This window comes from Heptranchias perlo, chromosome 15 (genome assembly GCF_035084215.1).
Source record: "Heptranchias perlo isolate sHepPer1 chromosome 15, sHepPer1.hap1, whole genome shotgun sequence".
NCBI lineage: Eukaryota > Metazoa > Chordata > Chondrichthyes > Hexanchiformes > Hexanchidae > Heptranchias > Heptranchias perlo.
The window spans coordinates 844,578-872,111 of record NC_090339.1 but is presented as its reverse complement, the minus strand read 5'-3'; the positions used below and the strand labels follow the sequence as shown (position 1 = coordinate 872,111).

Below are 27,534 nucleotides of genomic sequence, written 5' to 3'. Positions count from 1 at the left end.
TATAAATATTCCGAGGGACACTGACCGTATAAATATTCCGAGGGGCACTGACCGTATAAATATTCCGAGGGGCACTGACCGTATAAATATCGCGAGGGGCACTGACCGTATAAATATTCCGAGGGGCACTGACCGCAGAAATATTCCGAGGGGCACTGACCGCAGAAATATTCCGAGGGGCACTGACCGTAACAATATTCCGAGGGGCACTGACCGTATAAATATCCCGAGGGACACTGACCGTATAAATATCCCGAGGGGCACTGACCGTATAAATATCGCGAGGGGCACTGACCGTATAAATATTCCGAGGGGCACTGACCGTATAAATATCCCGAGGGGCACTGACCGTATAAATATCCCGAGGGGCACTGACCGGATAAATATTCCGAGGGGCACTGACCGTATAAATATCGCGAGGGGCACTGACCGTATAAATATCCCGAGGGGCACTGACCGTACAAATATTCCGAGGGACACTCACCGTATAAATATTCCGAGGGGCACTGACCGTATAAATATCGCGAGGGGCACTGACCGTATAAATATTCCGAGGGGCACTGACCGTATAAATATCACGAGCGGCACTGACCGTATAAATATCCCGAGGGACACTGACCGTACAAATATTCCGAGGGACACTCACCGGATAAATATTCCGAGGGGCACTGACCGTATAAATATCGCGAGGGGCACTGACCGTATAAATATCGCGAGGGGCACTGACCGTATAAATATTCCGAGGGGCACTGACCGTATAAATATCGCGAGGGGCACTGACCGTACAAATATTCCGAGGGGCACTGAGTGTATAAATATCCCGAGGGGCACTGACCGTATAAATATTCCGAGGGGCACTGACCGTATAAATATTCCGAGGGGCACTGACCGTATAAATATCCCGAGGGGCACTGACCGTATAAATATTCCGAGGGGCACTGACCGGATAAATATTCCGAGGGACACTGACCGTATAAATATCCCGAGGGGCACTGACCGTATAAATATTCCGAGGGGCACTGACCGTATAAATATTCCGAGGGGCACTGACCGTATAAATATCCCGAGGGGCACTGACCGTATAAATATCCCGAGGGGCACTGAACGCAGAAATATTGCGAGGGGCACTGACCGTATAAATATTCCGAGGTGCACTGACCGTATAAATATTCCGAGGGACACGGACCGTATAAATATTCCGAGGGACACTGACCGTATAAATATTCCGAGGGACACGGACCGTATAAATATTCCGAGGGGCACTGACCGTATAAATATTCCGAGGGACACTGACCGTATAAATATTCCGAGGGACACGGACCGTATAAATATTCCGAGGGACACGGACCGTATAAATATTTCGAGGTGCACTGACCATATAAATATTCCGAGGGGCTCCGAACATAACAATATTCCGAGGGGCACTGACCGCATAAATATTTCGAGGTGCACTGACCATATAAATATACCGAGGGGCACTGACCGTATAAATATCCCGAGGGGCACTGACCGTATAAATATCCCGAGGGGCACTGACCGTATAAATATCCCGAGGTGCACTGACCATATAAATATACCGAGGGGCACTGACCGTATAAATATCCCGAGGGGCACTGACCGTATAAATATTCCGAGGGGCACTGACGGTGTAAATATTCCGAGGGACACTGACCGTATAAATATTCCGAGAGGCACTGACCGTATAAATATTCCGAGGGACACTGACCGTATAAATATTCCGAGGGGCACTGACCGTATAAATATTCCGAGGGGCACTGACCGTATAAATATTCCGAGGGACACTGACCGTATAAATATTCCGAGGAGCACTGACCATGAAAATATTCCGAGGGACACTGACCGTATGAATATTCCGAGGGACACTGACCGTATAAATATTCCGAGGGGCACTGACCGTATAAATATTCCGAAGGGCACTGACCGTATAAATATTCCGAGGGACACTGACCGTATAAATATTCCGAGGGACACTGACCGTACAAATAATCCGAGGCGCACTGACCGTACAAATAATCCGAGGCGCACTGACCGTATAAATATTCCGAGGTGCACTGACCGTATAAATATTACGAGGGGCACCGACCGTATAAATATTCCGAGGGGCACTGACCGTTTAAATATTCCGAGGAGCACTGACCGTATAAATATTCCGAGGGACACTGACCGTATAAATATTCCGAGGGGCACTGACCGTATAAATATTCCGAGGGGCACTGACCGTATAAATATCCCGAGGGGCACTGACCGTCTCAATATTCCGAGTGGCACTGACGGTGTAAATATTCCGAGGGACACTGACCGTATAAATATTCCGAGGGACACTGACCGTATAAATATTCCGAGGAGCACTGACCATGAAAATATTCCGAGGGACACTGACCGTATGAATATTCCGAGGGACACTGACCGTATAAATATTCCGAGGGACACTGACCGTATAAATATTCCGAGGGACACTGACCGTATAAATATTCCGAGGGGCACTGACCGTATAAATATTCCGAGGGACACTGAACGTATAAATATTCCGAGGCGCACTGACCGTACAAATAATCCGAGGCGCACTGACCGTATAAATATTCCGAGGTGCACTGACCGTATAAATATTACGAGGGGCACTGACCGTATAAATATTCCGAGGGGCACTGACCATTTAAATATTCCGAGGAGCACTGACCGTATAAATATTCCGAGGGACACTGACCGTATAAATATTCCGAGGGGCACTGACCGTATAAATATTCCGAGGGGCACTGACCATTTAAATATTCCGAGGAGCACTGACCATGAAAAAATCCCGAGGGGCACTGACCGTATAAATATTCCGAGGAGCACTGACCATGAAAATATCCCGAGGGGCACTGACCGTATAAATATTCCGAGGGGCACTGACCGTATAAATATTCCGAGGAGCACTGACCATAACTATATTCCGAGGGGCACTGACCGTATAAATATTCCGAGGGGCACTGACCGTATAAATATTCCGAGGAGCACTGACCATGAAAATATTCCGAGGGGCACTGACCATAACAATATTCCGAGGGGCACTGACCGTATAAATATTCCGAGGAGCACTGACCATAACAATATTCCGAGGGGCACTGACCGTATAAATATCCCGAGGGGCACTGACCGTATAAATATTCCGAGGAGCACTGACCATGAAAATATCCCGAGGGGCACTGACCGTATAAATATTCCGAGGGGCACTGACCGTATAAATATTCCGAGGAGCACTGACCATAACTATATTCCGAGGGGCACTGACCGTATAAATATTCCGAGGGGCACTGACCGTATAAATATTCCGAGGAGCACTGACCATGAAAATATTCCGAGGGGCACTGACCATAACAATATTCCGAGGGGCACTGACCGTATAAATATTCCGAGGAGCACTGACCATAACAATATTCCGAGGGGCACTGACCGTATAAATATTCCGAGGGACACTGACCGTGGGTTTAAGGAGGATCTTAAGGAAGAGTGGGAGGAGGAGAGGTTTTGGGAGGGAATTCCAGAGTGAGGGGCCTCGGCAGCTGAATGGTGTGGTGAAGGAGGGATGCACAAGTGGTGAGAATCAGAGTCAAAGGAACGGAGAATTTGGTGGGGGGGCTTGTAGGGCTGGCGGAGATTAGAGTTAGTGGGGGATGAGGCCCTGGAGGGATTTAAAAACAAAGGCCCTGATTTAAACTGGGGGTCAATATTCAGTGGCTGAGCTTTGGCTTCTGTTGAAAACTCAGCCTCTGCAGCAATACATTGGCCTGGGATATTTTAACTCCCAAACCTTGTTTAAATCCCACCAGCTGACATTGCAGCTGGTCCAGGCAGCAGGTTGCAGGAAGCAGTGGGACTTGGCCCTGCCCAGACAACAGTGAGCAAACATCAAAAGGACCAGTGTACTTCATTGGCTGAGGAACGCTTTGGGACATCCTGAGATTGTGAAAGACGCTGCAGAAATCCAAGTTCTTTCTTTTTATTCTCAGTGTCAACATGTGCAGTAGCAGGCACGCCCGCAGGGGTCAGTGTACATGGCCCAGTCTTCATTTTAAAGGTGTCATGGCAACGAGAACAACTGGATTGCGAACCAGTGTTTTGAATGGTCCACTGGCTGATTCCTTTCACTGCCAACTGCTGACTAATGTCTGCCCATTCCCCCTCTCCCCAACCCCAATATTGCAGGAGAGACATTTTAAGGCCATTCCCTTGTTGGAAACAATCCTTTCCCTGAGATTTCGATGACCGGTTGCTGCTGCTCAGTCCCATTTAGACTGATACTCTGCTGCAGACGATCAACCTGCCCCCACACTCACCCCCACCCACCATCACACTCACCCCCACCCACCACCACACTCACCCCCACCCACCATCACACTCACCCCCACCCACCATCACACTCACCCCCACCCACCATCACACTCACCCCCACCCACCATCACACTCACCCCCACCCACCATCACACTCACCCCCACCCACCATCACACTCACCCCCACCCACCATCACACTCACCCCACCCACCATCACACCCACCCAGACCCCACGCACCATCTCACTCACCCACCCCCCACTCCCCAACCTCACTCCCCTCACCCGCACCCCAACCCCCACCTCACAATCCCCACCTCATTCCCCCCACCCCCATCTCGCTCCCACCCAAACACCCGCCTCACTCCACCTGCCCCACCTCACTTCCCCAACCTCAACCTTCACCTTTTTGACTCCACAGCCCCTTTGATCTTTGACCCCACAGCCCCTTTGATCTTTGACCCACAGCCCCTTTGATCTTTGACCCCACAGCCCCTTTGATCTTTGACCCACAGCCCCTTTGATCTTTGACCCACAGCCCCTTTGATCTTTGACCCCACAGCCCCTTTGATCTTTGACCCACAGCCCCTTTGATCTTTGACCCACAGCCCCTTTGATCTTTGACCCTACAGCCCCTTTGATCTTTGACCCACAGCCCCTTTGATCTTTGACCCCACAGCCCCTTTGATCTTTGACCCACAGCCCCTTTGATCTTTGACCCACAGCCCCTTTGATCTTTGACCCCCACAGCCCCTTTGATCTTTGACCCCACAGCCGCTTTGATCTTTGACCCACAGCCCCTTTGCTCTTTGACCCCACAGCCTCTCTGCTCTTTGACATTACAAGGGTTGGTGGGTGAACCAGAGAGACACGTGGAGTGAGAGTTGGGTTCGATGTCTGTGTGACTGCGGACAGTCTTGGAGCATGGAATCCGACAGCACCCACTGCTGATTCCATTCCCTTCTTTGGCTCAGATTTGGGCTCAATATTTTTTTTTTTCCTCAGCACGGATAGAGGCCCTTCGGCCCATCGTGTCTGCGCCGGCCATCAGCCCTGTCTACTCTAATCCCATATTCCAGCATTTGGTCCGTAGCCTTGTATGCTATGGCATTTCAAGTGCTCATCCAAATGCTTCTTGAATGTTGTGAGGGTTCCTGCCTCCACAACCCTTTCAGGCAGTGAGTTCCAGACTCCAACCACCCTCTGGGTGAAAAAGTTCTTTCTCAAATCCCCTCTAAGCCTCCCGCCTTTTACCTTGAATCTATGTCCCCTTGTTATAGAACCCTCAACGAAGGGAAAAAGCTCCTTAGTATCCATCCTATCTGTGCCCCTCATAATTTTGTACACCTCAATCATGTCCCCCCTCAGCCTCCTCTGCTCCAAGGAAAACAAACCCAATCTTCCCAGTCTCTCTTCATAGCTGAAGCGCTCCAGCCCTGGTAACATCCTGGTGAATCTCCTCTGCACCCTCTCCAAAGCGATCACATCCTTCCTGTAGTGTGGCGACCAGAACTGCACACAGTACTCCAGCTGTGGCCTAACCAGTGTTTTATACAGCTCCATCATAACCTCCTTGCTCTTATATTCTATGCCTCGGCTAATAAAGGCAAGTATCCCATATGCCTTCTTTACCACCTTATCTACCTGTTCCGCCGCCTTCAGGGATCTGTGAACTTGCACACCAAGATCCCTCTGACCCTCTGTCTTGCCTCGGGTACTCCCATTCATTGTGTATTCCCTTGCCTTGTTAGTCCCTCCAAAGTGCATCACCTCGCACTTTTCCGGGTTAAATTCCATTTGCCACTGTTCCGCCCATCTGACCAACCCATCTATATCGTCCTGCAGACTGAGGCTATCCTCCTCGCTATTTACCACCCTACCAATCTTTGTATCATCAGCGAACTTACTGATCATACCTTTTACATTCATATCCAAGTCATTAATGTAGACCACAAACAGCAAGGGACCCAGCACCGATCCCTGTGGTACCCCACTGGCCACAGGCTTCCAGTCACAAAAACAACCTTCGACCATCACCCTCTGCCTTCTGCCACTAAGCCAGTTTTGTATCCAAAGTGCCAAGGCACCCTGGATTCCATGGGCTCGTACCTTCTTGACCAGTCTCCTGTGGGGGACTTTATCGAAGGCCTTACTGAAATCCATGTATACCACATCCACTGCGTTACCCTCATCCACACACCTAGTCACCCCCTCAAAAAATTCAATCAAATTAGTCAGACATGATCTTCCCTTGACAAAGCCATGTTGACTATCCCTGATTAATCCTTGCTTCTCCAAGTGGAGACTAATTTTGTCCTTCAGAATTTTTTCCAATAATTTTCCTACCACTGATGTTAGGCTCACTGGCCTGTAGTTCCCCGGTTTTTCCCTACTCCCCTTCTTGAATAATGGTACTACATTAGCGGTTCTCCAGTCCTCTGGCACATCCCCTGTGGCCAGAGAGGTTCTGAATATATGTGTCAGAGCCCCCGCAATCTCCTCCTTTGCCTCACACAGTAGCCTGGGATACATTTCGTCCGGGCCTGGGGATTTATCCATTTTTAGGCCTGCTAAAACCGCCAATACCTCCTCCCGCTCGATGTTAATATGTTCGAGTATATCACAGTCCCCCTGCCGTATTTCTATGTCTACATCGTCCTTCTCCATAGTGAAAACAGATGCAAAAAATTCATTTAGAACCCCTCCTACATCTGCCGGCTCCACACACAGATTGCCTTTTTTGTCCCTAATGGGCCCTATTTTTTCCCTAGTCATCCTCTTACCCTTAATATACTTATAAAACATCTTAGGATTTTCCTTTATTTTGCTCGCCAGTGTTATTTCATGGCCCCTCCTTGATCTCCTAATTTCTTTTTTAAGTATCCCCCTGCACTTTTTGTACTCCTCTAGGGCTTCCTCCGTCTTTAGCCTTTTGTATCTGCCAAAAGCCCTCCTTTTTTTCCTAATCCATTCTCGTATATCCCCTGACATCCAAGGTTCCCTGGAGTTCTTGGAACCACCCTTGACCTTTACGGGAACATGTTGCCATTGTATGGTCTCAATCTCCCTTCTGAAAGACTCCCATTGCTCCGATGCGGATTTTCCTACAAGCAGCTGATCCCAGTCCATTTTGGCCAGATCCTGCCTTATCCTATTAAAATCGGCCTTCCCCCAATTTAGAACCTTTATTTCCGGCCCCTCCCTGTCCTTTTCCATGACCACCTTAAATCTCACCGAATTATGGTCACTGTCACCAAAGTGCTCACCTACGAGCACTTCTTCCACTTGGCCGGCCACATTCCCTAGAATTAGGTTCAGTACCGCCCCCTCTCTTGTAGGACTTTCTACATGCTGGCTCAAAAAGCTCTCCTGGATGCACGTTAAGAATTTTGTACCCTCTAAGCCTTTTACACTCTGAGTATCCCAGTTAATATTGGGGAAGTTGAAATCCCCCACTATTATTACCCTATTATTTGCACAATTTTCTGAGATTTGCCTACATATCTGTTCCTCTATCTCCCCCTGACTGTTTGGGGGCCTATAGTACACTCCCATCAAAGTGCTTGCCCCCTTTTTTTTTTAAGCTCCACCCATATGGCCTCATTAGAGGAACCTGCTAATAATTCATCCCTCCTTATGGCAGTAATTGATTCTGTGGGGAAGAGAGCACTGGAGAAATAGTGTGTGTCTCCTGTATTGTATGATGGGCATGTGGACACTCTGCCAGTTCCTAAGCACTGTGTAATGTCTAACCGACTGAGGTCCTTTATTCTGTCAATAATATAGTTCAGAAACAAATTTCTAGTAATTTCTCCATAGTCATTGATTATCACTTAAAGCAGATTAAATCTGTGTACTGCATCAGAGACTTGACCTAGCCTCTGCTCCCTCTCTCTCTCTCTCTGTCTCTTTCTCTCTCCTTCTCCCTGTATCTCTCTCTGACTATCTCTCTCTGACTCTCTCTCTCTCTGTCTCTGACTCTCCCTCACTCTCTCTGTCTCTTTACATCTCTCTCTCTGTCTCTCTCTCTCCCTCTCCCTCTCCCTGTATCTCTCTCTGACTCTCTCTTTCTCTCTCTCTCTTTCTCTCTCTCGTCCTCTGTCTCTCTGTCTCTCTCTCTCTCTCCCCCTCTGTCTCTATCTCTCTGTCTCCCATCCTGTAGCCCCTTTGATGGCTTGTTACTTTCTACAAAGATTTGTGAGTCCTGGGCTCTTGACATGTAATTGTCACTAACTGGAAATAAAATATTTCTAACATTGAACTGGGTTTTGTCTCCTTTTATATTGAGTGGTTGCTTTTTTCAGATTAATGACATTTAACAACTTCATCATGGGATTCAGTTCTGTGTCTCTCTGTGTCTCTCTGTCTCTCTCTCTCTCTCTGACTCCGGCTATCAGTGCCTGTCATCAGTTAAGATACATGTATTACTGGGAATATTACCATGTAGTCAGCAGGTACACGAGTTGCTTCACTTTAAGTGTATGGTATTTGGATTAGTTTAGACGAGTGTTTTAACTGTAGAGCTTTGTTTATACTTCACTCCCTCTCTGACATTTCAAGAACATGACTAAAATGACCCACGGCTTTCAAGATCTGGGGAAATCACTATACTTCTGTACTACATGCATGCACGCTCATGTATACACACGGTTACAAACATACACAATTATACACTATTCCAAACATATACATGCATATACACAGTTACAAACATACACAAGCATACACAAATGGTTATTAACATACACATGTATGCACACATGGTTACAAACATACTCATGTATACACAGTTACAATCATATACATGTATACACACAGTTACAAACATACACACAGTTACAAATACACACATATACACACAGTTACAAACATATACATGTATACACCCAGTTACAAACATACACATGTATACACCCAGTTACAAACATACACATGTATACACACCTGGGTACAAACATACACGTGTATACACCCAGTTAAAAACCTACACATGTATACACACCCGGTTACAAACATATACATGTATACATACCCGGTTACAAGCATATACATGTATACACACAGTTACAAACATAGACATGTATATACACCCGGTTACAAACATATACATGTATACACCCAGTTACAAACCTGCACGCGTATACACACAATTACAAACATAGACATGTATACACACCCGGTTACAAACATATACATGTATACACACCTGGGTACAAACATACACATGTATACACACAGTTACAAACCTACACATGTATACACACAGTTACAAACATAGACATGTATACACACCCGGTTACAAACATATACATGTATACACCCAGTTACAAACATACACATGTATACACACCTGGGTACAAGCACACATGTATACACACAGTTACAAACATACACATGTATACACACAGTTAAAAACCTACACACGTATACACACAATTACAAACATAGACATATATACACACCCGGTTACAAACATATACATGTATACACACCCGGTTACAAACATACACATGTATACACACCCGGTTCCAAACATATACATGTATACACACCCAGTTACAAACATACACATGTATACACACCCTGGTACAAACATACACATGTATTCACACCTGGGTACAAACATACACATGTATACACACCTGGGTACAGACATACACATGTATACACACCTGGGTACAAACATACATGTATACACACCCAGTTACAAACATACATATGTATACACACCTGGATACAAGCATACACATGTATACACACAGTTACAAACCTACACATGTCTACACACCTGGGTACAAGCATACACATGTATATACACAGTTACAAAAATACACATGTATACACACAGTTACAAACATACACATGTATATACACCCGGTTACAAACATACACATGTATACACACCTGGGTACAAGCATACACATGTATACACACAGTTACAAACCTACACATGTATACACACCCAGTTACAAACATACACATGTATACACACCTGGGTACAAACATACACATGTATACACACAGTTACAAACATACACATGTATACACACCCGGTTACAAACATATACATGTATACACACCCGGTTACAAACATTTACATGTATACATACCCGGTTACAAACATACACATGTATACACACCCAGTTACAAACATACACATGTATACACACCTGGGTACAAACATACACATGTATACACACCTGGGTACAAACATACACATGTATACACACAGTTACAAACATAGACATGTATACACACCCGGTTACAAACATATACATGTATACACACCCGGTTACAAACATTCACATGTATACATACCCGGTTACAAACATACACATGTATACACACCCAGTTACAAACATACACATGTATACACACCTGGGTACAAACATACACATGTATACACACAGTTACAAACATAGACATGTATACACACCCGGTTACAAACATATACATGTATACACACCCGGTTACAAACATTCACATGTATACATACCCGGTTACAAACATACACATGTATACACACCTGGGTAGAAACATACATGTATACACACCCAGTTACAAACATATATATGCATACACACCCGGTTACAAACATACACATGTATACACACACAGTTACAAACATACACATGTATACACAACTGGGTACAAACCTACACATGTATACACACCTGGTTACAAACATACACATGTATACACACCCGGTTACAAACATATACATGTATACACACCCAGTTACAAACATACACATGTATACACACCCAGTTACAAACATACACATGTATACACACCCAGTTACAAACATGCACATGTATACACACCTGGGTACAAACATATATATGTATACACACCCGGTTACAAACATACACATGTATACACACACAGTTACAAACATACACATGTATACACAACTGGGTACAAACACCCACATGTATACACTTATGGTTACAAACATACTCATGTATACACATGAATACAAACATTTTCAGTTATACACACAGTTACAAACACACACATTTATACACACCCAGTTACAAACATACACATGTATGCACACAGTTGCAAACTTATACATGTATACATAGGGTTACAAACATGCACAAACATTCACACACGATTACTAACACACACATGTATACACACGGTTACAAACATACACATGTATACACACGGTTAGAAACATGTACATGTATACACAGAGTTACAAACATATAGGAACATAGGAACAGGAGTAGGCCATTCAGCCCCTCATGCCTGCTCCGCCATTTGATAAGATCATGGCTGATCTGTGACCAAACTCCATATACCTGCCTTTGGCCCATATCCCTTAATACCTTTGATTGCCAAAAAGCTATCTATCTCACATTTAAATTTAGCAATTGAGCTAGTATCAATTGCCGTTTGCGGAAGAGTTCCAAACTTCTACAACCCTTTGTGTGCAGAAATGTTTTCTAATCTCGCTCCTGAAAGGCCTGGCTCTAATTTTTAGACTGTGCCCCCTACTCCTAGAATCCCCAACCAGCGGAAATAGTTTCTCTCTATCCACCCCATCCGTTCCCCTTAATATCTTATAAACTTTGATCAGATCACACCTTAACCTTCTAAATTCTAGAGAATACAACCCCAATTTGTGTAATCTCTCCTTGTAATTTAACTCTTGAAGTCCGGGTATCATTCTAGTAAACCTACGCTGCACTCCCTCCAAGGCCAATATGTCCTTCCGAAGGTGCAGTGCCCAGAACTGCTCACAGTACTCCAGGTGCGGTCTAACCAGGGTTTTGTATAGCTGCAGCATAACTTCTGCCCCCTTGTACTCTAGTCCTCTAGATATAAAGGCCAGCATTCCATTAGCCTTCTTGATTATTTTCTGCACCTGTTCATGACACTTCAATGATCTATGTACCTGAACTCCTAAGTCCCTTTGGACATCCACTGTTTTTAACTTTTTACCATTTAGAAAGTACCCTGTTCTATCCTTTTTTGATCCAAAGTGGATGACCTCACATTTGTCTACATTGAATTCCATTTGCCACAGTTTTGCCCATTCACCTAATCTATCAATATCGCTTTGTAATTTTATGTTTTCATCTACACTGCTTACAATGCCACCAATCTTTGTGTCATCGGCAAACTTAGATATGAGACTTTCTATGCCTTCATCTAAGTCGTTAATAAATATTGTGAATAATTGAGGCCCCAAGACAGATCCCTGCGGGACTCCACTAGTCACATCCTGTCAATGTGAGTACCTACCCATTATCCCTACTCTCTGTCGCCTTTCGCTCAGCCAACTTCCTAACCAAGTCCGTGCTTTTCCCTCGATTCCATGGGCTTCTATCTTAGCTAACAGTCTCTTATGTGGGACCTTATCAAATGCCTTCTGGAAGTCCATATAAATAACATCAATTGACATTCCCCTGTCCACTACTTTAGTCACCTCTTCAAAAAATTCAATCAGGTTTGTCAGGCACGACCTACCTTTCACAAATCCATGCTGGCTCTCCCTGATTAACTGAAAATTCTCGAGGTGTTCAGTCACCCTATCCTTAATTATAGACTCCAGCAATTTCCCCACAACAGATGTTAGGCTAACTGGTCTATAATTCCCCGGTTTCCCTCTCTCTCCTTTCTTAAAAAGCGGAGTGACATGTGCAATTTTCCAATCTAGAGGGACAGTTCCTGAATCGAGAGAACTTTGAAAGATTTTAGTTAGGGCATCCACAATGTGCTCACCTACTTCCTTTAAAACCCTGGGATGGAAACCATCTGGTCCTGGGGATTTGTCACTCTTTAGTGCTATTATTTTCTTCATTACTGTTGCTTTACTTATGTTAATTTTATCGAGTCCCTGTCCCCGATTCAATATAAGTTTTCTTGGGATTTCCGGCATGCTATCCTCTTTTTCGACTGTAAATACTGACGCAAAGTAATTATTCAACATGTCCGCCATTTCCCCATTGTCAATTACAATATCCCCACTTTCAGTTTTTAAGGGGCCAACACTGCTCCTGACCACCCTCTTTCCTAATATAACTGGGTGTGTATACATATACATGTGTACACACCCAGTTACAAAAATATACATGCAAACACACACAGTTACAAACACCCACATGTATACACTCACGGTTACAAACATACACATGTATACACACAATTATAAACTTATACATGTCTACATACAGTTACAAACATGCACAAACATTCACACATGGTTACAAACATACACATGGTTTCAAACACACATGTACACACATGGTTACAAACATACACATGTATAACACACAGTGCAAACACACACATGTATACACGGGTTACAAACACACATGTAAACACACATGGTTTCAAACACACATGTAAATTCACACAGTTTCAAACACACACATGTAAACACACATGGCTTTAAACTCACACATGTATATACACACAGTTTCAAACACACACATGTAAACACACATGGCTTTAAACTCACACATGTATATACACACAGTTACAAACACATACATGTATAAACACATGGTTACAAACTCACACATGCATACACACTTTTAAAAACACACACGTGTATACACACAGTTACACACACATATGCATACACACGCGGTTACAAACACACACATGGATACAACCATGTACAATCACGCAGATACAGACATATATACAAACATTATAGAGATTTACGTAGAATGTACAGCACAGAAACAGAACATTTAGCCCAACTGGTCTATGCCGGTGTTTATGCTCCACCTTACTTCATCTCACCCAATCAGCATATCCTTCTACTCCTTTCTCCCTCGTGTTTATCGAGCTTCCCCTTAAATGCATCTATTTTATTCGCCTCAACTACTCCTTGTGGGAGTGAGTTCCACATTCTCACCACTCTCTGGGTAAAGAAATTTCTCCTCAATTCCCGATTGGATTTATTAGTGATTATCTTATATTTATGGCCCCTAGTTTTGGACTCCCCCACAAGTGGAAACATTTTCTCCACCCCATCAAACTCCTTCATAATATTAAAGATCTCTATCAGGTCACCCCTCAGCCTTCTCTTTTCTAGAGAAAAGAGCCCCAGCCTGTTCAGTCTTTCCTGATAAATATATCCTCTCAGTTCTGGTATTATCCTTATAAATATTTTTTGCACCTTCTCCAGTGCCTCTATATCCTTTCTATAATATGGAGACCAGAACTGTTCACAGTGCTCCAAGTGTGGTCTAACCAAGGTTCGATACAAGTTTAACATAACTTCCCTGCTTTTCAATTCTATCCCTCTGGAAATGAACCCCAGTGTTTGATTTGCCTTTTTTATGGCCTTATTAACCTGCGTTGCTACTTTTAGTGATTTGTGTATCTGTACCCCCAGACCCCTCTGCTCCTCTATCCTGTTTAGACTCTTATTTTCCAAGCAGTATGTGGCCTCCTTATTCTTCCTACCAAAATGTACCACCTCACACTTATCTATATTGAAATTCATTTGCCAATTACACGCCCATTCTGCAGGTTTATTAATGTCTTCCTGTATTTTGTCGCAGTCCCCCTCAGTATTAACTACATCCCCCAATTTGGGGTCGTTCTCAAATTTTGAATCTATATTTCCGATTCCCGAATCCAAATTGTTTATGTAAATGATGAAGAACAATGGTCCCAGCACCGATCCCTGTGGAACACCACGTCCCACCTTTTGCCAGTCTGAGTAATTACCTATAACCCCTACTAGCCAGTGCAAATGTTTATACACACAACAACTTGCATTTATAGACCACCTTTAACATAGTAGTCCCAAGCTGCTTCACAGGAGCTTTAATGGACAAAATTTGACACTGAGCCACATAAGGAGATATTAGGACAGGTGACCAAAAGCTTGGTCAAAGAGGTAGGTTTTAAGGAGCGTCTCCAAGGAGGAGAGAGAGGGAGAGTGGCGGAGAGGTTTAGAGAGGGAATTCCAGAGCTTAAGGCCCAGACAGATGTAGGCATGGCCGCCAATGGTGGAGTGATGGAAGTGGGGGGTGCACAAGAGGCCAGAATTGGAGGAGCGCAGAGATCTCGGAGGGATGTAGAGCTGGAGGAGGTCACAGAGATAGGGAGGGGCGAGGCAATGAAGGGATTTGAAAACAAGGATGAGAATTTTAAATGTACAGTGATGTATCGCCCTGATGGGTCGTGAACCCCTTTAGTTCATGGCCGTTGATGGCAGTTGATGATAGGATGCAGTGCAGCTCAGGATATCACTACCTGTGTCTGTTGGTGACACTGACATTTGTCAGACTTTCCTCTGTTAACTATTTTGTTTAAAATTAGGGATCAACAGCTGTGTTACAACAGATGTCAAGGCAATGGTACGAGCACTAACATCAGCGACTGTCGACTGTCAAAGCCCGGGCTGGAGAACGGTCAGTGCCCACGTCAGTGGGACTGGATCCTAGCACAGGGCACTGCCTTTGGGAGGGCAGTGCTCAGGGGTGAGGTGATAAATAGTAATAGGTTAGAGTTTGCTAGTGGATAGTGGAGTGGTTATCTTAATGGACTATTAATACAGAGGCCGAGACTAATATTCTAGCAAACTGAGAATTTGAATTCAGTTTAAGAAATCTGGAAATAAAAAGCTGGTCTCAGAAAAAGTGACCGTGAAGCTGTCGGGTTGTCATAAAAACCCAACTGGCTCACTAATGCGTTTTAGGGAAGGAATCCTCCGCGACCCGGTCTGGGCCTATCTCTGAATCCAGTCCCACACCAACCTGGTTGACTCTTAACTGCCCTAGCAAGCCGCTCAGTTGTATCAAAAACCGTTACCAGCGGTACAAGGAAGAAGCCCACCACCTTCTCAGGGTAACTAGGGGATGGGCAATGGTTCAGTTCCATTCGCAACCCCTCAGATAATGAAGCAGTCCGAGCCCGCATGCAGCAAGACCTGGACAACATCCAGGCTTGGGCTGATAAGTGGCAAGTAACATTCGCGCCAGACAAGTGCCAGGCAATGACCATCTCCAACAAGAGAGAGTCTAACCACCTCCCCTTGACATTCAACGGCATTACCATCGCCGAATCCCCCACCATCAACATCCTGGGGGTCACCGTTGACCAGAAACTTAACTGGACCAGCCATATAAATACTGTGGCTACAAGAACAGGTCAGAGGCTGGGTATTCTGTGGCGAGTGATTCACCTCCTGACTCCCCAAAGCCTTTCCACCATCTACAAGGCACAAGTCAGGAGTGTGATGGAATACTCTCCACTTGCCTGGATGAGTGCAGCTCCAACAAAACTCAAGAAGCTCAACACCATCCAGGACAAAGCAACCCGCTTGATTGGCACCCCATCCACCACCCTAAACATTCGCTCCCTTCACCACCGGCGCACAGTGGCTGCAGTGTGTACCATCCACAGGATGCACTGCAGCAACTCGCCAAGGCTTCTTCGACAGCACCTCCCAAACCCGCGACCTCTACCACCTAGAAGGACAAGAGCAGCAGGCACATGGGAACAACACCACCTGCACGTTCCCCTCCAAGTCACACACCATCCCGACTTGGAAATATATCACCGTTCCTTCATCGTCACTGGGTCAAAATCCTGGAACTCCCTTCCTAACAGCACTGTGGGAGAACCGTCACCACACGGACTGCAGCGGTTCAAGAAGGCGGCTCACCACCACCTTCTCAAGGGCAATTAGGGATGGGCAATAAATGCCGGCCTCGCCAGCGACGTCCACATCCCACGAACGAATAAAAAAAAAATGAACAGGCCAAAATTGGCCAGTGTTTTAGAATTCTTGGTAGGAAGTGGGTTTTGCAATATGACATAAGCAGGTCCCGATAGATCCATTGGACGTCATGAATTGATAACTTGAATTAAGAGCGATTTGAGTTTGAATGGCGGGGATAGACGGTGATCCTTTACCTCATGGTGTACAGCAAGGTGCCGTTATCCAACAGTCTCAGCAGTTTGTTCGGAGTGGTCATGTTGTGTGCCACCGACTTCTTCCCGTTGTGAAAGAATGTGTCTGGAGTCCAGATCTTGCTGGCCAGAAGGTTGTTTAGAGGCAATAATTCCATGGGTCCTTTAAATTTTAGTCGCTCGTCCAACCAGCTCTGTCGGAAAAACACGTCGACCGTGTACTCCTATATGGTGGGAAAACAATGGGATAATTAGGTGGTTAGGAACACTGTCCATTTTCTCAAAGTGTCCCCGTGCCTGCCCCTGTCGCCTCTCCCCAGTTGCAGCAAACCCTTTCACCAGGGTTGTCAAGTGGCTCTGTCACCTGCCTCTGTCACCACTGAAGGTTTGTATTGTCGCCACTGTTTGAGGTTGAGATTGTAATGTTTTTTGGGTGGTTGCAGCTGTAGTGGAGAGAGCTGAGAGAGTAAATATACAGCCGGAAAAAGGGTTAGTTAAAAGGTGGGAAATACTGGAAGGGCTGTACCATTATTTAAGTTTCAAGGGAGGGAATCTGAATAAAAGTCCGAAAGCAAAGCATATTATTTCAGTCGGATCTTTGTTGTTTAGTGACACCAAGCATGTTGCACACATTTAATAATGAAAGAAAGCTGCAAATTAGTTTCATCTTGTAAGTTTTACAACTATGGAATAGTCTGTTTATTCACTTTATGAATAAGACCTATATTCCCCAGAGTTTAGAAGAATGATCTCATTGAAACATATAAAATTCTTAGCGGGCTTGACAGGGTAGATGCTGAGAGGATGTTTCCCCTGGCTGGAGAGTCTAGAACTAGAGGGTAATAGTCGCAGGATAAGGGGTCGGCCATTTAAGACTGAGATGAGGAGGAATTTCTTCACTCTTTGGAATTCTCTACCCTAGAGGGCTGTGGATGCTCAGTCATTGAATATATTTAAGGCTGAGATAGATAGATTTTTGGACACTAAAGGAATCAAGGGATACGGGGATTGGGTGGGAAATTGGAGTTGAGGTCGAAGATCAGCCATGATCTGATTGAACGGTGGAGCAGGCTCGAGGGGCCGTATGGTCTACTTCTGATCCTATTTCTCTTTGAGCAGGAAGGTCCTGCTTTGCCCCTGGTCTGTGCTGTTAGTTAGGGTGGTGGAAGGGTGCAATGTTTGTCCTCAGTGCCGTTGAATCCTGGAGGGAAAAATCTACCAAAGATTCCTGCTCCAATTCAGTGTCCAGTAATTCCTGGGAAGTTCTCATGTGTGCCTGCCAGGGTTGGAGAGCTTGCCAAACACCTCACTTTATCAAGGTGCTGCAAGGTGGGACTATAGGTTACAGGAGGGGACTGAATTGGATAATAAAGGTTTTCAAACAGTGTACATTCCCAGCTGTACCCAGACTCACTCACTCAATAACTACTTGCATTTATACGACCATCATTTTCCAATCCTCTCTGGATACAGGCGTGGTACCAGAGGATTGGAGGACTGCTAACGTTGTACCGTTGTTTAAAAAGGGAGAGAGGGATAGACCGAGTAATTACAGGCCAGTCAGTCTAGCCTCGGTGGTGGGCAAATTACTGGAATCAACTCTGAGGGACAGGATAAACCTTCACTTAGAAAGGATTAATCAAGGACAGTCAGCATGGATTTGTTCAGGGAAGGTCGTGTCTGATTAACTTGATTGAATTTTTTGAGGAGGTAACAAGGAGGGTCGATGAGGGTAGTGCATTTGATGTAGTGTACATGGATTTTAGCAAGGCTTTTGACAAGGTCCCACATGGCAGACTGGTCAAAAAAGTACAAGCCCATGGGATCCAAGGGAAAGTGGCAAGTTGGATACAAAATTGGCTCAGTGGCAGGAAGCAAAGGGTAATGGTCGACGGGTGTTTTTGTGACTGGAAGGCTGTTTCCAGTGGGGTCTCGCAGGGCTCAGTACCAGGTCCCTTGCTTTTTGTTGAATATATTAATGATTTGGATTTAAATGTAGGGGGCATGATTAAGAAGTTTGCAGATGATACAAAAATTGGCCGTGTGGTTGATAGTGAGGAGGAAAGCTGTAGACTGCAGGAAGATATCAATGGACTGGTCAGGTGGGCAGAAAAGTGGCAAATGGAATTCAATCCAGAGAAGTGTGAGGTAATGCATTTGGGGAGGGCAAACAAGGCAAGGGAATATACAATAAATGGGAGGATACTGAGAGGTGTAGAGGAGCAGAGGGACCTTGGAGTGCATGTCCACAGATCCCTGAAGGTAGCAGGACAGGTAGATAAGGTGGTTAAGAAGGCATACGGGATACTTTCCTTTATTAGCTGAGGCACAGAATATAAGAGCAGGGAGGTTATGCTGGAACTGTATAAAACATTGGTTAGGTCACAGCTTGAGTACTGTGTACAGTTCTGGTCACCACATTACAGGAAAGATGTGATTGCACTAGAGAGGGTACAGAGGAGATTTACGAGGATGTTGCCAGGACTGGAGAATTTTAACTATGAGAAAAGATTGGATAGGCTGGGGTTGTTTTCTTTGGAACAGAGGAGACTGAGGGGTGATTTAATTGAAGTGTATAAAATTATGAGGGGCCGAGATAGAGTGGATAGAATGGAGCTATTTGCCTTAGCAGAGAGGTCAATAACCAGGGGGCATAGATTTAAAGTGATTGGTAGAAGGATTAGAGGGGAGCTGAGGAAAAGTGTTTTCACTCAAAGGTGTGTAGGGGTCTGGAACTCACTGCCTGAGAGGGTGGGAGAGGCAGAAACCCTCAACTCATTTAAAAAGTACCTGGATGTGCACCTGAAGAGCCGTAACCTACAGGGCTATGGACCAAGAGCTGGAAAGTGGGATTAGGCTGGGTGGCTCATTTTTGGCCGGCGAGGACAAGATGGGCCGAATGGTTTCCTTCTGTGCCATAAATTTTCTATGATTCTATATAGCACCTTTAATGTAGAAAAATGTCCCAAGGCACTGTAAAGGAGTGTTATCAAAGAAAACACTCCCTTACTGTCGAAGGGTGAGTATTAACAGAGGGTAAATGCTCTCTGTTACTGTCAGAGGGTGAGTATTAACAGAGGATAAATGCTCTCTGTTACTGTCAGAGGGTGAGTATTAACAGAGGGTAAATGCTCTCTGTTACTGTCAGAGGGTGAGTATTAACAGAGGGTAAATGCTCCCTGTTACTGTCAGAGGGTGAGTATTAACACAGGGTAAATGCTTCTTGTTACTGTCAGAGGATGAGTATTAACAGAGGGTAAATGCTTCTTGTTACTGTCAGAGGGTGAGTATTAACAGAGGGTAAATGCTCCCTGTTACTGTCAGAGGGTGAGTATTAACAGAGGGTAAATGCTCCCTGTTACTGTCAGAGGGTGAGTATTAACAGAGGGTAAATGCTTCTTGTTACTGTCAGAGGGTGAGTATTAACAGAGGGTAAATGCTCCCTGTTACTGTCAGAGGGTGAGTATTAACAGAGGGTAAATGCTCCCTGTTACTGTCAGAGGGTGAGTATTAACAGAGGGTAAATGCTCCCTGTTACTGTCAGAGGGTGAGTATTAACAGAGGGTAAATGCTCCCTGTTACTGTCAGAGGGTGAGTATTAACAGAGGGTAAATGCTCCCTGTTACTGTCAGAGGGTGAGTATTAACAGAGGGTAAATGCTTCTTGTTACTGTCAGAGGGTGAATATTAACACAGGGTAAATGCTCCTCATCACTGTTACAGATTTAGTATTAACACAGGATAAATGCTCCCTCTTACTGTCAGAGACTGAGTATGAACAGAGTGTAAATGTTCTGTTTTACTGTGAGAGGGTGAGTATTAATACAGGGTACATGCACCCTGTTTAACCAGAGAGTGAACATTATCATAGGAACATAGGAACAGGAGGAGGCCATTCAGCCCCTCGAGCCTGTTCCGCCATTCAATCAGATCATGGCTGATCTGTACCTTAACTCCATTTACCTGCCTTGGTTCTGTATCCCATAATGCCCTTACCCAACAAAAATCTATCAATCTCAGTTTTGAAATTTCCAATTGACCCCCAGTCTCAACAGCTTTTTGGGGGAGAGAGTTCCAGATTCCCACTCCCCTTTGTGTGAAGAAGTGATTCCTGACATCACCCCTGAACGGCCGAGCTCTAATTTTAAGGTTATGCCCCCTTGTTCTGCACTCCCCACCAGAGGAAATAGTTTCTCTCTATCTACAATATCAAATCCTTTAATCATCTTAAACACCTCAATCAGATCACCCCTTAATCTTCTATATTCAGGAATACAAGCCTGGTGTTAACACAATGTAAATGCTCCCTGTTACTGACAGAGAGTGAATATTAACACAGATGAAATGCTCCATTGATAAGAAGAGGTGAGTTCTCACAGACAAGCAGTTACCTCACAATTTGAACACTGCAATGTCCTCACAGGGGGTTAGGGAGACCTTGAGATCTTGTGTCGCCTCTAACACAGCCAGTGTCTGCGCTCCTGCCAGCTGGAACTGGCTCAGTGCCAGAATCCTGTAACCTTCTCTTTGTGGTGTCACATGGCGTGACGTCTCCTGGCAGAATACTTGTAGTCGAGGTTGTTGCTGACAGTGTGGAGGATTCAAGGACGAATAGAAGCTCAAAAGTTGAAAGTTTGGTGGATTGGCCAGATGGTGCAGTGGTTACGAGTGGTGCAGAGAGACTGGGGAGAAAGGCCCAGCCTCAACCCCAGGCTGTGCTGACTGAGCTGCGCTGATCGAGGAAACAGAAGGGGTGCAAGGGAGGTGATAATCTCCCAGGACTCCTAGTCATCATCAAGTCCCCCTGCTGGAAAGTTTGAGTTTGTGGATGGCAGCTGAGGTCAGAATCGGATTTAGCAGTGATCCCCTTCCATGGTTGAACAGCCGACTGGCACTCACGATCTCGGATTGCGTACAAAGGAAGGGGAGTTGTGTGAGGTACGAGGCATACATTTTACTAATTATCCCCTCAGCACAGAGCTTCACCTGATGAGAAATGGTGCACAGAGCACATCCCAACTCCCAACATAAATACGTAGGGCGCAAAATAGGCCCGTGTAGCGCCCGTTGTTTCAGCGCTACACCGCCTCGCCGACATCCAAGATGGCGTCTTGGATGCGCACGCATGTTTCCAGTGTGACGTGCGCCGGACGCCATCTTGGTATAGGAGTTAGCGCAGGCGCAGATAACGAACGCTGGAAGCATGTAAAGTAGGGAGAAAATGCATGCAATCAGTATGCAATGCTGATTTAAAGTGATACACACCATTTTCGACCTTAACGCTCAACTCAACGCACAGTCTTAACCCCCGACCATCTGAACATGTCTTAGAGTGCCTGAAGGACCCCCCAACCAGCGCTATTTAAAGGGGGCATGCAGGTGTTGCAGGTCAGTTGCTGGATTATTGCTTCTGTCTGCTGGTGGAGTAGGAAGTGTATTTTGAAGCTCCCTATTCTTACTGAGAGTTCCTGCACTACTTTTGAGAGTGGTTTGACAGGTACTGCCTTACTGGTCGGAAAGTTACAACTGTGGTTGAACAACATTCCTGCCAACCATGGGCTGTCTGCTAGAGCTCCCGCTGGGCATTGAGCATGACTGGGAGCGTGCAGAGAGGCCGCGCACAGCAGGTCAAGCTGCGAGGAGATGGAGGACGAGGAGGCGCAGGGCACTGAGCAGGAGGCCCTACCCAATGAGGACCTTCCGTGACCAATTCTCTTACCTCAACATGACCGAGGAGGATTGGATCCGACGCCTGAGGTTCACTAAGGAAGCCGTCACCGAGATCTGTCAACTGGTGCGGCCACAACTGCAGCCTGAGAGCAGGGCGAGGACAGCATTGCCTGTGGGTGTGAAGGTCACTGTGGTGCTGAATTTCTACGACTCAGGAGCATTTCAGGCCTCTGCTGGCGACATGTGCAACATCTCACAGTATGCAGTGCACTGCTGCATAAGGGAGGTCACAGACACACTGTACCACATGAGGAACAGGTTCATCACCTTCCCTCTCCACAGAGACAATCTGACCGAGCGAGCACGGGGGTTTCACCCACATTGTTGGCTTCCCCATGGTGCAGGGTGCCATTGACTGTACACGTATTGCCCTGCGTGCCCCGCACATCAACTCAGCCGTCTTCGTCAACCGAAAGGGCTTCCACTCCCTCAACTTGCAGCTGGTGTGTGATCACATCCATCGAATCATGGAGGTCGATGCCCACTACCCTGGGAGCAGTCACGATGCCTTCGTCATGCGGCAGTCCAACGTGCCAGCTATCTTTCACCCGACTCGGCAAGTCAAAGGCTGGCTACTGGGCGACAAGGGCCCTCACACCTTGGATCATGACACCGGTCAGGAATCCAGACACATGTGCACAGCAGGCCTATAATGAGAGCCATGTTGCCACACGCAATATCGTGGAGCACACCACAGGCCTCCTCAAACAACACGTCCGCTGCCTGGACCGGTCAGGAGGAGCCCGGCAGTACTCCCCTGAGTGGGTGGGCAGATTCGTGGTGGTCTGCTGCATGCTGCACAACCTCGCCATCATGAGGGACCAGCCTTTGCCACCAATGATTGGAGAAGACCCTGAGCCAGAGGTAGAGGAGGAGGAGGCTGAGGAGGAAGAGGTGGAGGAGGAGGAGCAGGAGGAGGGGGTGGAGCTGGAGGAGGAAGTGGAGGAAGACGCAAGAGTGCAACAGGAACCACACGCCTTGTCTGCAAGGGCTGTGCGAGCTTCCCCAGTGGCTGGAGCATGGGTGGTGGGAGGATGATGACCTACAATGGAGGAGCGTCCAGATGGCCTTGGAGGACGACCTCGAGCAGCTCTGGGCCGGGAGGGCCCGGCTTCAGACTGCACCATCTCTGCATGGGCTGCAGTAGTCTGGCCGATAGGCAACAACAGGGGCACAGGCGGAGTGGCAGGGGTGGGAGCTGGAAGGCTGTAGTCCTGAGAGTGGACAGCGGGTCCGACTGGCATGGTGCCACTGCCACTCTCCCGGGGCGGTGCCTCAGCAATCCTGGTGATCAGCTGGAGAACGGATTGCTGGAGTGCTGTGACGCCCTGGAAGCCCCGTTCCACTGTGGTCCCCAGAGCCACGATAGCAGCAGTCTGAGCTTCCAAGGCAGCAGTCAGACCTTGGATGGCAGAAGTTCATGCTGCAATGGAAGCTGTGACATCAGTCATCAGACGCTGCATCATGGTGGGTTCCACAGGGGCGCTGATGGAGGTGACCACCTGTTCCATGTTGGAAAGGATGGGCTCCAAGCTCTGCGCAAAGCCCTGTGCCCAGTTGGAGCTGGACTCCTCCATCCCCCTTCTCATTGTGCGCAGGCTTTCTGGCAGGCTTTCCAGTGCCCCAAGCATTTGTTGGTGTACACCCATCAGCGTCTTCTGTAGCCTGGCCCATCAAAGTCCTCATCTGACTCCTCTGCAGCAGAACTAGTGAGTGACCTCACCCTCCGGCGAGCTGGTACCTGTGATATCCGTTTCCTCCGCCCCGGCTCCTGTGCACTTGTGCTCGGTGTCTCACCATGTACAGATCCCTCCTCGAACCTAAACCTCCAAAGGACGCGCAGTGTCAGTCTCTGAGCTGGTGGAAGCAAGTGTCAGATCGAGTGACAGTGTGGCTTCAGTGTCCTCCTCCTCCTCCCCCTCCTCCCCTCCTCCTCCTCCTCCTCCTCCTCCCCCTCCTCCTCCTTCTCCTCCCCCTCCTCCCCCTCCTCCTCCTTCTCCTCCCACTCCTCCCCCTCCTCCTCCTTCTCCTCCCCCTCCTCCTCCTCCTCCTCCTCGGGTGCCGTCATGTGTTCTTGGGTATCTGCAATGACAAAGGGAAACAGGTTGAGTTGTGGAGTGGGGAGAGGAGCAAGTAAGAGGTGTGTGCTGACAGCATGTGGAGCACGTGAGTCAGAAAAGATTATGGGAGGAGGAAGATTTGGAAAAGGAGAAGGAGCATTAGATATGCAGAGACCCCCTTGACCGGGACCTCCAGCGCGGCATGTTGTGACGGCTGCAGTGATGGCCCACCCAACGATCCGAAGACCTGTCTCCTCTAGGGGGGTGAGGATGTGTAAACGTCCCCGTCCACCCTCAGGTCCCTCCTGCTGCCGGCTGTTATGCGCCACCTTCTCCTGCAAGACAGAGGATAGTGTGTCAGTGAGTGTCCTGCAAGGTGTGTGGGTGATGTGCCTGTCATGGTCGAATAGCTACCAGTTTGTGTGACTTGTGAGTGGTGCTTGTGTGGCCTGCGAGTGTGGTACTATGTGTGGGTGAGATGCAGCATGCTGAGTGCAGCACTGCGTATGGATGGGCAGTGTTTGTTGGTGGGTGGGTGACGGGGAGTGTGTTGCCTGGAGCAGTGGTCCAGTTGGTTGGATGTCCCACTTGACACTTGCATTCACTCACCTTGACCACTCGTGTCAAATCATTGAACTTCTTTCGGCACTGCTCCCATGTGCATTATGCAATGTTCCTGGCGTTTACTTCCTGCGCCACAGCCTGTCAATGCCGGCGGAGCTGTAGTCTGGAGGTTCTCCGGCCACCCTGCGGGTACATGTTGGCCCTCCTTTCATCCACGCCTTCCACCAGGGCCTCCAGAGCATCATCAGAGAAATGTGGAGTCCTCTCTCGTGCTATTCTCGTGGCCATCTTTCCCTCCTCCAAGTAAGCTGTGTACCTGCCATTTGAAATGTGCACCTGCACCTTTAAGTGGTGCAGGCTGCTGATGACATGCGCTGTGCACGCCCCATTTCCAACTTCCTCATTCTCAGTGCAACCTTTCAGGAGCGAGAGCTGCGCTTGCTGCACGGAGATATCATGGTAAGTAGCAGGCAGCACGAAGTTCATGTGATGCCTGCCGAGGGGCCATTGGGCATGGGGTACGAGCGCATCATGCTCCAACGGCCCAAAACAGATCCTTATCCAATTTTTCCCCTATGATATAGGAAACATAGGAACATAGGAACAGGAGTAGGCCATTCAGCCCCTTGTGCCTGCTCCGCCATTTGATAAGATCATGGCTGATCTGTGATCTAACTCCATATACCTGCCTTTGGCCCATATCCCTTAATACCTTTGGTTGCCAAAAAGCTACCTATCTCACATTTAAATTTAACAATTGAGCTAGTATCAATTGCCGTTTGCGGAAGAGAGTTCCAAACTTCTACCACCCTTTGTGTGCAGAAATGTTTTCTAATCTCACTCCTGAAAGGTCTGGCTCTAATTTTTAGACTGTGCCCCCTACTCCTAGAATCCCCAACCAGCGGAAATAGTTTCTCTCTATCCACCCTATCCATTCCCCTTAATATCTTATAAACTTCGATCAGATCACCCCTTAACCTTCGAAACTCTAGAGAATACAACCCTAATTTGTGTAATCTCTAATCTCTATATGCAAGCTGCTCGCGATTAGTTAGGGATTGACACAGGGATATGGGGAGAGAGCGGTGTAGTGGGATTAGTTTGGGATTAATACAGGGCGATGGGGAAAGAGCGGGGAGAGGGATTAGTTTGGGATTGATACAGGTCGATGGGGAGAGAGCGGGGTAGTGGGATTAGTTTGGGATTGATACAGGACGATGGGGAAAGAGCGGGGAGAGGGATTAGTTTGGGATTGATACAGGTCGATGGGGAGAGAGCGGGGCAGTGGGAATAGTTTGGGATTGATACAGGGTGATGGGGAGAGAGCGGGGAGAGGGATTAGTTTGGGATTGATACAGGGTGATAGGGAGAGAGCGGGGCAGTGGGATTAGTTTGGGATTGATACAGGGTGATGGGGAGAGAGCGGGGCAGAGGGATTAGTTTGGGATTGATTCAGGTCGATGGGGAGAGAGCGGGGTAGTGGGATTAGTTTGGGATTGATACAGGACGATGGGGAAAGAGCGGGGAGAGGGATTAGTTTGGGATTGATACAGGTCGATGGGGAGAGAGCGGGGCAGTGGGAATAGTTTGGGATTGATACAGGGTGATGAGGAGAGAGCGGGGAGAGGGATTAGTTTGGGATTGATACAGGGTGATAGGGAGAGAGCGGGGCAGTGGGATTAGTTTGGGATTGATACAGGGTGATGGGGAGAGAGCGGGGCAGAGGGATTAGTTTGGGATTGATTCAGGGCTATGGGGAGAGAGCGGGACAGAGGGATTAGTTTGGGGATTGATACAGGGCGATGGGGAGAGAGCAGGGAGAGGGATTAGTTTGGGATTGATACAGGGCTATGGGGAGAGCGGAGAGAGGGATTAGTTTGGGATTGATACAGGGCGATGGGGAGAGAGCAGGGAGAGGGATTAGTTTGGGATTGATACAGGGCGATGGGGAGAGAG

General features: G+C 46.9%; 1 protein-coding gene across 1 annotated transcript in view; it reads right to left on the bottom strand.

Annotated features, from left to right (window-relative positions):
• LOC137332829 (gamma-aminobutyric acid receptor subunit alpha-3-like) overlaps positions 1-27,534 on the bottom strand; it is a 581,305-nt gene that overhangs the window by 113,720 nt on the left and 440,051 nt on the right. Inside the window, exon 5 of the mRNA XM_067996761.1 lies at positions 17,229-17,449. Within this exon, the coding sequence (XP_067852862.1) occupies positions 17,229-17,449 (221 nt within the window). The remainder of the gene's footprint in view (positions 1-17,228; positions 17,450-27,534) is intronic.